This window comes from Aquila chrysaetos, chromosome 2, assembly GCF_900496995.4.
Source record: "Aquila chrysaetos chrysaetos chromosome 2, bAquChr1.4, whole genome shotgun sequence".
In the NCBI taxonomy this organism is placed as follows: domain Eukaryota; kingdom Metazoa; phylum Chordata; class Aves; order Accipitriformes; family Accipitridae; genus Aquila; species Aquila chrysaetos.
The window spans coordinates 19,342,875-19,356,314 of NC_044005.1; the positions used below are offsets into that span (position 1 = coordinate 19,342,875).

A 13,440-nucleotide genomic window follows, 5' to 3' on the forward strand; every position below is an offset into this window, starting at 1 on the left:
TGAACACCCAGTTTGCCCTTCACTTAGAAAGGTCTCCCTATCGATATGGAGTCACATAACCGCATGCAGAAACCTTTGTGGGCTTTATTTACTGAGTTTGGGGGTCTGGCTCAAGCAGTGTAAGACTTGGCTGCTGATCTTTATATTTTGTGATAGTGGTGTTGACCTGCTAACTAGAAGCATCCATTCTTGCTACTGTCACTGCTGTCAAAAGAGCTGAGATATTGGACAAATCTCTTCAAGCTTAAAATATCTTGATCTTTGGCAGAGGAACGTTTCAGGCACCTACAGATGCTGCACGAAGACCTGATGGGGATTTGTTTCGAATTGGATTCCTTAAATAACACTTCCGATACCAACATTATTTTTTCATGGAAATCTCATTAGCAACAATAATAATAATTAAAGAAAAAAAAAGGCAAATGGTACTCTGAGGGAGGTGATTCCTGACTTGTAGTAGCTGGCCTCTGAGTTGGTTAATGGTCTAGATGTAAAGCCAGGAGCTCAGACCCTAATTGTTCTAATAATCAGGGAAATTGTTACCATATGCTGTTGCTGTAACCTTTACTGTTCTAACCAAGCTTTAGTTGTGCTGTAAAAATGATTAAAAGGTTTCTCACAGGAGGAGTTAGATTTTTTTTTTTTTTGCTTGGACAGTTGCTTTCCAGAGTACTGTGGGTTTTTGTGGGCTATTTAAAGTGTTTGAAAACCATGCTTTGCTCTCCAGCAACTCCCGCCTGGGCATGCTGCCCCTAGGCATGCCAGTTGCCTGAGGCAGGACATATACGTGCCATCTCTGCCTCTGCTTTGGTGTCTCGCAGCTATGTTTGATTTCAAGCATAACAACATCCTTTTATATAATATAATAACTTGCTACCCTTGTGGGGAAACATTGCATTTTATCTGTGTTTCTTTTGCTGGCTGGCCTTCAGCAGCATGTCCAGGTAAACCCAATGTCCAGTGTAGCTGTAACCTGGGAGACAGTTGAGTCTGTGGAGCCTTTGGTCCTCAGTCCTGGTTCACAGGCTATAACAGGACGGCTCCCTGCCTGATCCACAAGTTTTACTTTGTGGGGTCTTTTGGGTAGGTTGGTAAGACATGAAGGGAGCAGAGAGGCCAGACTGAGGTACAGTAATTTACTTGTCAACCTGTGTTATTGCTGCTTCAGATAAGGAAAACAAGAAAATATTGGTAAGTGGATAGAAGGTGAAGAATTTCTGATGTGCTGTTAGGGGAGGGGACTTTGGTTGTATTTCCAGATGTGGGATTTTAAGCAATGGACCTGAGACACAGTCACATTATCCCAGCTAATGAGTCAGTCACTGAGTGTCAGCTGAGCCTTGCTAACCTGCTGTGTTTTTAGCCTGGACGAAATCTGAGCTAAATTCATCAGTGTCAGCGTAAGAGCTTTAAGTTAACACATTTTATCTCACACTTGTAGTTGTGTGAGTGCATGGTTCACTGGTACATCTCTGTAGTTTAGGATGTTTTATTAAACTGGAGGATAGTTTATTAAACTGAAGTAACTTTGTTTCTTTGACTCACTTTCCTTATCTTGAAAAAGGAGGGCAATGACACTGACCTTCCTTTACAAAGTGTTGAGATCTACCAGTGAGTTGCACTGTGTAACAGCTAGGTATTATCACAAGCACTAATCTGAAGGTGAAGTCGTTTAGAACAATAAAGATAGTTATCTGTTTAAATAATTTATTTTAAAAATAAACAGGTCAGAGTATCACCTCTTGCAACAATTTGAATCTTTCAATCTGAATCTTAATTGCTTAATCACTCTTTAAAGCTCAGGGCCGTTTCTGCTTGTATTTCGTGACTGTTGGATTCTTGCCAGAAAACACTAAGTTCAAACACCTACGAGGGCGTTCAGTCATGGTTATGTTGGATGGTATACTCAAATAATTTTACAGAAGTTGCTCATGGGAATGTTAACAGCATAAAGGTTAGCTGTAATGTCTTTTGTGTCTGCCAGTTAGATAGCTAGCGATCCAATGATTACACAAAGACAACGCAAATTCCTTATGCATTCCTGCCTCAGTGCCACTCCACATGCTGAGTGACTGGAAGCACAATTCTTTCTCTTTTTTTTGCCATGGAAATTGCTGGTTAAAGCTCAATACTTAGGTATATGCAAGTTCTGATTCTTTGATTAAAGCCTGAGTGCCATACTGTATTGTCATAGCAGATATTGCAGTCCAGCCATATGCTGCTAAATCCAGTAGGTTTTGCACCAGTTTTGGTAACAGGTGCAAACAAACTTTGTTCAACATGTCTCAAATGCACAAGCTATAAAATGCATTTGGCTAATGACTCAGTGAATGCTTGGTCTACATTAGCCAAACTTCACATTGCATAAAGGTCTGTAGAGCCTTCTTTCTTAACAGTACCAAAAGCCCCATCAGCTGTGACACTTGAGATATTTCTCCTTTATCCAAAAGAGACTGCTGACGAGTGTGTTTTGGATCAGAGGGGAAAAAATTAAATGTGATATGTCCGAAAGATTTTTTTTTTTTTTTTTTTTTTTTTTTAGAATATCCACTCTGATCACTTATCAAATGCTGCAGGCTCACTGAAATATTTCCTCTTTCAATCAGGCTTAATTGTCCTCTTATGATAACTTTGAAAGCAGAGAAATAACAATGGGGTAACTTGGAGGGGAAGTGTTTGGGTGAACGGGTGATTGTTTCAGGAAATATGTTTCTGTGCTTGGCTGCAGTACTTTTTCCCCTGGCTCTGAATGCTCTGCAAGTATCAATGCATGTGCCCTCCCAGTGCCCTAGAGGTAGGCTGGGAAATGGAGACAAACGAGGAAAAGGCACCTGCCAAACATTTGGTAGAGTTGTATGTGTGAACCGTTGTTTCCTGAATCCCGGCACAGTGTTTTAATCACACAACCATTTTTCTCCCAGGCTTTTTCTGTGAAATAAATGCTTGCCTGCAAAATGTTTTATTCAGATCATCACAAGTGAGTGCTGGTAGCTGCAGGTTGAAGCTAAAAACTGTACTCCTGTGCTCTGTATGTTACTGGGGTGCATGGCTGATCATGTTACTATGCAGTCCCCTTTGCAATGTATTTATTTGTCCACCTTTAAGCATTTTGCCTGCGCCAGGGCTCATAGCCTTTCCTCTCCCTTAAGCCCATTCTGTCATTTCAGAGTAGCTTCAGGCAGCTGACATTTAAATGGTGAACCAGACGAAGCAATGCACTTCCCTTCCCTCGTCTCCCCCAAAATAAAATGACCTTTAAATGAGGTTCGTGACATACTTAAATCTGTTTTACTCCCCATTAAAAACATTGCAAACAAATCTAGAACTTTAAATCCAGTTTCTCCGAGCAGTGCCAGATGCCTGTTCAATAACTTTCCCCCACACCCACTTCCCCAGCCCATCATTAAAATCTCAGACCCATGAAATAATTTGACCAATTATTTGAATTACTCAAACTTCACAGAATGGCTTAGGTACCTTTGAACCAGCTGCATTTATATGCCCTGAAACATGACAGCAGCTGAATGTTGAACATCAAATGAATACAGGTCATGCCTGGAGTAAAGGCATGACTGATTGGTGTGCCTGTCATGGCTGTGCATTTATCCTGATTAGTGCCATGGGATCTTTTAAATTCTATATTATCCATTGTTAAAAGGGGCGATTAGTGTATGTTAGCTGTGCAATCTGATGCCATCTTCAAATAGTGATTTCTCTCTCAAGTGGGGGCTTCCTCTTGTGACCTCTGACCTGCCAGTATGTTAAAAGCTTTGTAATCGATGGAGCTCTGTATTCTTTGTGGTGTGATTGATTGGGATTCCTCCATGCTGAACTTTGCCTGTTGTTCTCTCTTGTATAGGAGGTCCTCCAGCAGCTGATTGTAATGAATTTACCAAATGTTTTAATGATTGGCAAAGATCCTCTCTCTGGTGAGTAGTTTGTTTAGTTCTTCACCCCCTTCCTCTGAAATGCTAAATAAAATTTGTACTTGTTTTATTTCTTAAATTAAAATAGAATCATAGAATCGTTTAGGTTGGAGAAGACCTTTAAGATCATTGAGTCCAACCTTTAACCTAGTGCTGCCAAGTCCGCCACTAAACCATGTCCCTGAGACCACATCTACGTGTCTTTTGAATACCTCCAGGGATGGTGACTCAAGCACTTCCCTGGGTAGCCTGTTCCAATGCTTGACAACCCTTTTGGTGAAGAATTTTTTCCTAATATCCAATCTGAACCTCCCCTGGTGCAACTTGAGGCCATTTCCTCTTGTCCTATTGCTTGTTGTTTGGGGGAAGAGACCAACACCCACCTCGCTACAACGTCCTTTCAGGTAGTTGTAGAGAGTGAGAAGGTCTCCCCTCAGCCTCCTTTTCTCCACGCTAAACAACCCCAGTTCCCTCAGCTGCTCCTCATAAGACTTGTGCTCTAGACCCTTCACCAGCTTGGTTGCCCTTCTCTGGACACACTCCAGCACCAAAATGTCTGTCTTGTAGGGAGGAGCCCAAAACTGAACACAGTATTCGAGGTGCGGCCTCACTAGTGCTGAGTACAGAGGGATGATCGTTTCCCTGCTCCTGCTGGCCATGCTATTCCTGATACAAGCCAGGATGCTATTGGCCTTCTTGGCCACCTGGGCACACTGCTGGCTCATATTCAGCCAGCTGTCGAACAGTACCCCTGGGTCCTTTTCTGCCAGGCAGCTTTCCACCCACTCTTCCCCAGTCCTGTAGCATTGCATGGGGTTGCTGTGACCCAAGTGCAGAACCCAGCACTTAGCCTTGTCGAACCTCATAGAATTGGCCTCAGCCCATTGATCCGGCCTGTCCAGATCCCTCTGTCGAGCTTTCCTACTCTCAAGCACATCAACACTCCCGCTCAGCTTCCTGTCATCTGCAAAGTTACTGAGGGTGCACTCAATCCCCTCGTCCAGATCGTTGATAAAGATATTAAACAGAACTGGCCCCAATACTGAGCCCTGGGGAACACCACTTGTGGCCAGCCGCCAACTGTATTTAACTCCATTCACCACAACCCTCTGGGCTTGTCCATCCAGCCAGTTTTTTTACCCTGCAAAGAGTACGCCCATCCAAGCCATGAACAGCCAATTTCTCCAGGAGAATGCTGTGGGAAACTGTGACAAAGGCTTTACTGCATTCTAGGTAGATAATATCCACAGCGTTTCCCTCATCCACTAAGCGGGTCACCTTGTCATAGAAGGAGATCAGGTTAGTCAAGCAGGACCTGCCTTTCATAAACCCATGCTGACCGGGCCTGATCACCTGGTTGTCCTGTATGCGCTGCATGATGGCACTCAAGATGATCTGCTCCATAACCTTCCCTGGCACCGAGGTCTGACAGACCTGTAGTTCCTGGATCTTCCTTCCAGCCCTTCTTGTAGATGGGCGTCACATTTGCTAACCTCCAGTCAACTGGGACCTCCCTGGTTAGCTTGTAAAAGATGGAAAGTGGCTTGGTGAGCATTTCCACCAGCTGCCTTGGTTAGCCTTGGGAGGATGCCATCTGGCCCCACAGACTTGTGTGTGTCTAAGTGGTGTAGCAGGTCGCTAACCATTTCCCCTTGGATTATGGGAGCTTCATTCTGCTCCCCATCCCTGTCTTCCAGCTCAGGGGGCTGGGTACCTGGAGAACAGCTGGTCTTACTATTAAAGACTGAGGCAAAAAAGGTATTAAGTACCTCAGCTGTTTCCTCATCCTTTATCACTATGTTTCCTCCACATCTAATACAGGATGGAGATTCTCCTTAGCCCTCCTTTTGTTGCTCATGTATTTATAGAAAGATTTTTTTTGTCTTGTATGGCAGTAGCCAGGTTAAGTTCTAGTTGGGCTTTGGCCCTTCTAATTTTCTCCCTACGTAATCTCACGGCATCCTTGTAGTCCTCCTGAGTTGCCTGCCCCTTCTTCCAAAGGTCATAAACTCTCTTCCTTTTCCTGAGTTCTAGCCAAAGCTCTCTGTTCAGTCAGGCTGGTTGTCTTCCCCGTCAGCTCATCTTTTGGCACATGGGGTCAGCCTGCTCCTATGCTTTTAAGATTTCCTTGTTGAAGAATGTCTAGCCTTCCTGGACTCCTTTGCCTTTCAGGACTTGCCTCCCAAGGGATTCTGTCAATGAGCCCCCTAAACAGGCCAAATTACAAACATGCTTTTAAACAAAACAGTCTATACATATTTGTAGCAAACTACAAATATTTGAGTACCACTGAGTCTCACATTTCAATGTGTCTATTATGTAACACTTATATTTACATACCTGTACATACAAATACAATATCCGATACATGTGTTTGCGTGTCATACACATACATGTGATAGTGAGTTAGTTCTTGCCAAAGCCAGAACAGCAACTGTTTGCTTGAAAGTCAAGTCTCTTCACTCCTTGCTGCAAGTGACCCAGGATACAGTCTGCCACAGGAGAATCATTTGTCCTCCAGGTTTTCTGTCCTGTGTGCCTGTATAATCAGTTCAGTTGTGGCAATATGTACACACCAGAAGAGTCTTGCAGAATTGCCGTAAAGTGTGAAGGAACTGTTGCAAATGAAGTAGGGGAATTAAAATACGTGAGGGTGGAGAGAAAAATACATATGTGACAAATTGGAAAATGTGAGGAGGAGAATGGACAAGGAGAAAAACATCTGTCTGGCCATGTTGTCTAGGCAAGGACATCTGTCACATGAGGTATCACATCAAAAGCGACCTGGAAGCTGATGAGCTCACGACCAGAGTCCAATGTCTTTGGTGAGACAAAATGAAAGCTGTTTAGCCTGAAAATGAAGTTGACTTCTCCTTAGAACCACATTTCTGAAATGAAAGGTTTTGTTGCTGTGGCTTTTACTTTCTTTTGCATGCCCATTCTATCTCTGCCTTAGCCCTGTGCTGGTGCCAAGGACAATGTATTTGTTTTTACCAAAGAAGGAAAACTGGATGAAACCTGTCAGCAGTGATGGGGAATGACACGGTAATCAGCATCTCCAGAACAAACGAATGGCAGAAACCTTGGCAGAAGATTTTATTTTGCTGCTCTTAGCAGCAGTAGTGTATGTACAAAAAAGGTTTTATATCAGAAAAGAATATTAACTTAGAGATGTTGGGTTACTGAAACTCATAGTCTTGGTGCTCCTGCAGTAAAATCAAGTGAGAGTAAGGCATCCAGTTCTTCAGCAAGCAGATTGAAGTCTGCAATGCCAGTCTTAATTCTGTACAGGCTACTGTTATGGGTAAAGAAGAAAACAGAAATACAAGAGCTGCTGCTTTTCTCAGTCATATGGGCAATGGGCTGATAGCGTCAAGAATGCTAGTGAATAGAGATGTCTGGGCCAGCAAGGCAGTATCTCTGCTGGCTAAGTGTCAATGGGAAGGGCTGGCAGGTTTCTTGTCATGGTCATTCCTGAGCGACAGCTGGCAGGAGACTCATAATGCAGTAACCGCAGCGTTGGTTCCTGGGGAAGCTGCACGCTTGAAAGCTGTCCTGTATTAAGCTATAATTTCCTGTCATTGACCTGCTGGTTTTTGTCAGCACCTTAGATTATTCTTTCTTTGAAGAAAGTACCTGATGTGTCTCATGTAGGAAAAATACTGGTCATCTATGTGTTCCTGTCTTCCAGCTCCTTGAATTACAACCAGAAATTTTGCCTCACTTTCTGACATCTTTTAAAATGTGGTGGTTGGTTTGTTTTTTTGTGGTTTGGTTTTTTTTTTAATGTGGTCTTTTTAAATTTATTTTATCCATTGCTGACTTACTATTGGCATTATTCAGAACACGGGAAGAGAGGATAAAGAATGCAAAAATTTAACTTCTGGATGTCTAAAATTGATGGGGTATGTGTGTATAAAAAATATAAAGTTCTTCTTTAGCCATATTATATAATGGTATTGAGAACCAGTCCCAGCTTAGACACTACAGAGGAAGGTGGTGAAAAAAGAAAGGCTTGAGATGTACTTGCTTCAAAGAATGTATTCAAGGAGGACAGTGTCTGAGGTATAGGATTTCAAGAGAAGCTGATCTTGATCTTACCCTTAGGTAGATGATCACTGGTAAGATGTGCTGAAGAAATGCTTAGAGAAGTGGAGAACTAGAACTTCCTTCAGGAAGAGGAACCTGGCTGAGGGCTGATGGGAAGCTCAGAAAGAGGGAACAGGGAGGAGAAGGCTGAGAAGTTAGTAAAACCGATATAAAAAGCTGAATGAAGGAATAGGCTGTGGTAAGTGATGACCAGGTGACTGTCAGGTTGATGTCTCTTGTTACTGAGTGTCTTGCAGAGAGGAGTGAGAGGAAGGCAGGGGCACTTGGGAGGGGAAAAACAAGTGAAGTGAGAGATTCTGTGAGTGAGAGAGCTAAAGGAGGACTACAGATTGGATAGAGATGTGAGGACAAAGAGATGATGGATGTGGTTATTTGAGGGAAGTGTTTAAAAGTGGCAAGAATGGTAGAGGAGAAACCTCTTTGTGTCAGTGATCCAGTCCAGGACAGAGGCTGAGAGGGAAGGAGGAGAGTCCTGGAGGGGGCATCTGCAGAGACAGTGCTGGGCAATGTGGAGAGCACTAGGAGCGGGAGACTGAGGTGCAGATGGTCTGCAGGGCTGGGGTGGATCTGAGAGGCAGTGATGAAATCCCAGTTTTGCCTTCCTTGTCCTGTATGTAAGTTATCTGAATGAAAGGTCCCTCTTGACCAGAGGAAGAAAAATTGATCCAATGATCACATTCCTGCAACAAATACAGTGTTGCTTTTTACTGTTTGAGTTGGGAAGGCTCCTAATGACTGTATTGACTCCACAGGTCCAAGACCAGAGAGCTGTTAGATCATTCAATATGATTCACCGTGTAACAATTTCAGTGACATTCCTTGTAACAAGCCCAGGTGATGTGTTGCTACGCATGTTTTTCAGAGCTGTCTGTTCACCACTGCTATCTGTAAATTTTACTTTTTGCTTCTAAAACACAGCCAAAAGTGGTGTTACATGTATTAAATTATGAACTGAGCAGCTCTAAATCTGAGAATGCTGTTCTTGCTGTTTAGCTCCCATTTGGCACTCAGCAGTTGGGACTGTTGGGGGATTCTGCAGCTCTGCTTTGAATATGATGCTATTGGAAAAACAGAGCTGCCATCACTAAAAATGCAGTAGCAGTTGGGCTTTTACACAGGAGAAGGCATGTGTCTGCTGGGTTTAGGAGCTTCACTTGCTTTCATGTCCTTTAAATTGTTTTTGTTCCAGGCCGTGGCAATTTTACCTACTTCAGTTCATTTGGCCATGGGTATAAAAGTTGCAAAAATATTTGTAAGAAGATAAAGGCTTTGACTGTTTTCTAGAATATAGGGAGCTGAGAGGTAACTTGAAAGTTTAATTAAAGGATTTAGAAAATTTTCCCAGGAATCTGACTTGCAGAACGATGCAGCTGATGCTACAGGATCTATTCTCTTATCTGCACTGTACAGTAGACAGCTACTACCATTAAATTTCCTCTCTGTTTTTGTCTTCCTCCATGTTTTTTCTTGCTGAACAGCTTTTTCAATTCATTGCTGCACCACAAATCCCCCTGTGCTCAATATGAGAATCATCAGTGTATTTATCATCTATACACATCACTGTAATCCCCTTTTATAATTACCTCTGGTTTTAGCATGTCTTATAAATGGCCACTCATTCGTGTGCCCACACAAGGAATATCAGTATACAGTAACGGTCCTGAACCTTTATTTAGAGGTGCATTAATTTCTTAGTTTCTAGACATGCTTAGTTTAACACAGCTAGTGAGTATACTTGGAAACTGATGGCAATTAATCTTTTGAAACAGTCATAGTTAATTGGGGGGGGGATTTTAACTTTTTTCAAACCAAGAATGGAACTGAGGTTTTATTTGCCTGAAGTAGGGTCATTTCTGTCTCTTCAAAAAACTTTGCTATTTAAATTCCCTTTTCAAATTACATGTTAAGTTTGTGAATGAGAGAGCCCGAAGTCCCTGCTAACAAGTGTCTATAGAAACTGGTTTTCATTAAAATCATAAAAGAAGTCTGTTCTCACTGGGGTATTTTTTCATGTCTGGCTTCCTTCCTCATTTCGTTTCACAGTCCTCCAGAGGCACAAAGGTTCATAAAATATAAAGTTAATAACAAAACACTGCCTCAATAGTGTAAATTTAGCATTCAAGTTTTTCTCACTCAGGATGTTGCTACAGTTGGGAAAAATGGCACTTGTGTGTTTCACCCCTTCCCAGCTTCTCCACACATCCACTGGCCACCACATGTAGTACTACATGCCCTGGCGCTCCCTCTCCTCCACTGGAGGAATGTCAAAGTAGAAACGTGCAGAAAGAAGCGGCACAAGCTCAAGATTTCACATGCTTGGGCTCTCTCGTTCCTGTTTTCTCTGCCATCTTTCCTACCCCCCTCTCATTTTTTTCATTGTCTGTGTTCTCTCTGTACCTTGATCCTCCTTTTTTTTGTTGTTGTGTCTCCTAATCCCTCTGCCAGCCTTCTCCCTGAGTCCTGCCATCTGTTTCCCACCCTCTGTCCCCTGTGAGAGCAGAGGGGTCTCCTGGCTCTGGCACAGGGAGGCTCCCAGGATGCACAGGTGGTGCTCGAGCTTTCCCTCCCTTTATTTTTCAGAAAACCCGCTGGCCCTCTCTCACGGTTGGGAGCAGATGGTCTTTCTGCAAATCCCCCCGGTGGCTGGCTCCCTTGCAGGCACAACCACATGGCCTGAGAACAGCTGCCCTGGAATTTTCAAAAGGGTGTAAAAGAGGTTTTTTTTTTGAATTAGCACCTTTCTGTTTAAGTGCTAGTTTGAGTCCTGTCCATTCATTTCAGCTTGTGGGTACCTGTCTGCCAGGAGCTGTCCCAGACCTAAGTGTTTGCATCCTAGGTCGTAGGAGGACAGTGTCTTAGTAAGGTCAGCTAATAAGCCTAAGTAGACCCAGCAAACTTTTTTCCTAGCCATCTAGAAAGGACTTGTGTCATCCCAATGAGCTAGCATAGGGAAGCCTGCATGTTCCTCCTTATGCAGTTGCACAAGGAATTTTACCACCTTACTAAATTAGCACAAATCAAGGCTTTTGAAAAACACCACAGAATCATTCATGGTTCAGGAGGCATGACTGAATTGGGGATAAAGATACCTTACTTTTTTTCAACATGCATTACAGGATAAATGCAGTGTCCTGAGTGTAGAACTTAGCTGCTGTGCTGTGTAATAATCTTAGATGTGCTTCTGATTCACTTAGTAACCTTGGGCACTCCACTTAAGTGTGTGGTATCTCAGCTCTCATGTGGGTGAGTTGAGAGGGGTGATTAATCCCTTCCTGGCTCATTCTGAGGTTTAATTGAAAACTCTCTCCAAAGCACTTTAGATTGGTAGAGAGGTTTTTTCATACTCACACCCTATTTCTTCTAAATATCTCCTGTAAATGTTATTCTACAAGGCTTTAAAATGTTACTCAAACTTAGCTTGAATATGAGTGATCTTGGAGTGCCTTAATGCCAACAAACTGTCTCCACCCCATGGGAAACAGCTTCTGAATGAAAGCCCAAGGAATTGAATTGTTTAAAAGTCACACATGATCTTCTGAAACACTTGTGTGGCTGTCAGAGTAGAGCTTCTAAGTAGACCTTTCAACCTTAAGAGTGTTTCTAGTGGGTAGTACAGTCTCATTTTCATTACATGTGCTTAACATGTCTGCAGGCATAAAATAATTTATTAAAAAAGAAATTGTGGAAAAATCCTGACAGCTAAGTTTTCTGTGAAAGCTGCCAGTGGGGAGAGCAGACTGCCAAATGTTATCTTTAAAACGGTAGCAACTTAATAATCTCATGATTACCTCAAGTCTTTTAATTTCTCATTCTTTCCTATAAACTCTGGTTTGGCCTTCCTTGCCAAAGGGGCTTGCCATGTGTGCCTCAGCTTCTCTTCCTGATGAGAGGGCCTAAGTGGGGACAAGGTCTTGGAGTGGTATTTCCAGGCAAGGTCAGTCCCTGGTGGGAGGACAGGGTTGACCTTGCTAAGTTATTCTGCAGTAATAGCTGAAGGTGTTTCACCTCACAGGGTCATGCAGCATCACCAATGCCTGTTTGTTAGCTCATGGAGAGAACAGCAAAGCCTGCTACCTTTGGTGCAGAGAGGTCGCATGTGCTTTGAATGGCTTAAGTAGCTTGCATGTCTTTAGGATGGTATAGATGCTCTCACTGTTGGAAAGTAACCTGGCATTTTCTAAAGCGAGTGATTTCAAGCCACTAGGCTCACCCTGAGAAGAGCTGTGATGCCATGGTGCATGGATTGGAATTTATGGTCAACAGATGGAGGTGCCCAGAGCACGCAAGGGTTAGAGCACTTGTCTGGTGTGATCAAGAGCAAGCAGCCTGGTGGCTACTCCTTCAGTGTCTCACGGAGAAGATGTTCTGCCCCGAGTAAGCTTGGGAGAATGAGACACACACTCGAGTCACTTGCTCTCTGTAACTTAGCAACTTGCTCTTGTGTCCCACACGCATGCTCTCCATTTAATTCCTGAAGCTGATGCAGAATGAAACCCAATGCTGAAACACTAACGAGAACTCAGTTTTGTGAAAAAACGTCTTCTGACCAAACCAAGTTATCTCCTTGGGCTAGTAGTGCCCTCAAAGGAACTGTTAACTAAGTAACAGATTTTTTTTGTTGTTGCCGAGTGTTTTTTCTTTGTGACACTGTCTGCCTTTAAGGTTGTGTTATTCAGAATCATACAGAAAACCAGACTTTCACATACTGAAATGTTATTTGTGTATTAAATTGTAATTTTTCAGAAAAGAGCAAGCCATGTATGCTGCTAGATACAGGGAGAAGAGTAAGGATGATTGTCCATCTTTCAAAAACAGTTTTTAAATATTCTGCAGGGAAACAAACAATATTGTATTTACAGGGTGAAGTGTAAACTAGCACATTTTAAATAGGTCTGTCTCTGCAGAAAAGAAGAATTCCTGCTTGCAAAATCTTAATAATGTGGGACTTGGATATTGAGAATTCTAGTGTTGATTCATACAGTATACTGATAATTTCTGTAGGGCATTCTTGAAACATTTTAAAGATCAACATTCCTAAAAGTTGTTGAAAATTGTTTAACAAGTAAGGTACATTTAAAGACTGGTTTAGGGCATTTGTGTGCCCTAACATCAGGAAAACAGAACACGAGTTACTTCCTAAGCTGCCTGCATGTGGCTGTGCTGGCTTGCAAGGTTCTGAGAATGGAAGTGAGCCCTGTGGTAATTTAGGTCAGTGTGCCTTTGTGCATCTGGGGGGCTGTGGCAGCTTAACTGATGAGTCAGTTTGACTCCAGTTCCCCGGCCTTGGGTCCTGCACATGCCTCTAACTTTCTGCCAGTGCAGCCTTACAAGGGCATGGTGTTGGTGGAGGAGCACAGTTGTACTCAGAAATTATTACCTGTCTATTTAGCGGTAGAAGCAATTG

The 13,440-nt window shown here is 42.9% G+C and overlaps 1 protein-coding gene across 11 annotated transcripts in view; it reads left to right on the forward strand.

The window, feature by feature from the left end:
• Window positions 1-13,440, forward strand: part of CCDC88C (coiled-coil domain containing 88C) — a 101,759-nt gene that overhangs the window by 37,793 nt on the left and 50,526 nt on the right. For all 11 annotated transcript variants that reach the window (XR_005933674.1, XM_030041252.2, XM_030041261.2 and 8 more), the window contains one exon: window positions 3,860-3,929. Coding sequence is in view for 10 of the 11 variants with exons in the window: in XM_030041252.2 (XP_029897112.1) it covers window positions 3,860-3,929 (70 nt within the window). In the remaining variant the exon portion in view is untranslated. The remainder of the gene's footprint in view (window positions 1-3,859; window positions 3,930-13,440) is intronic.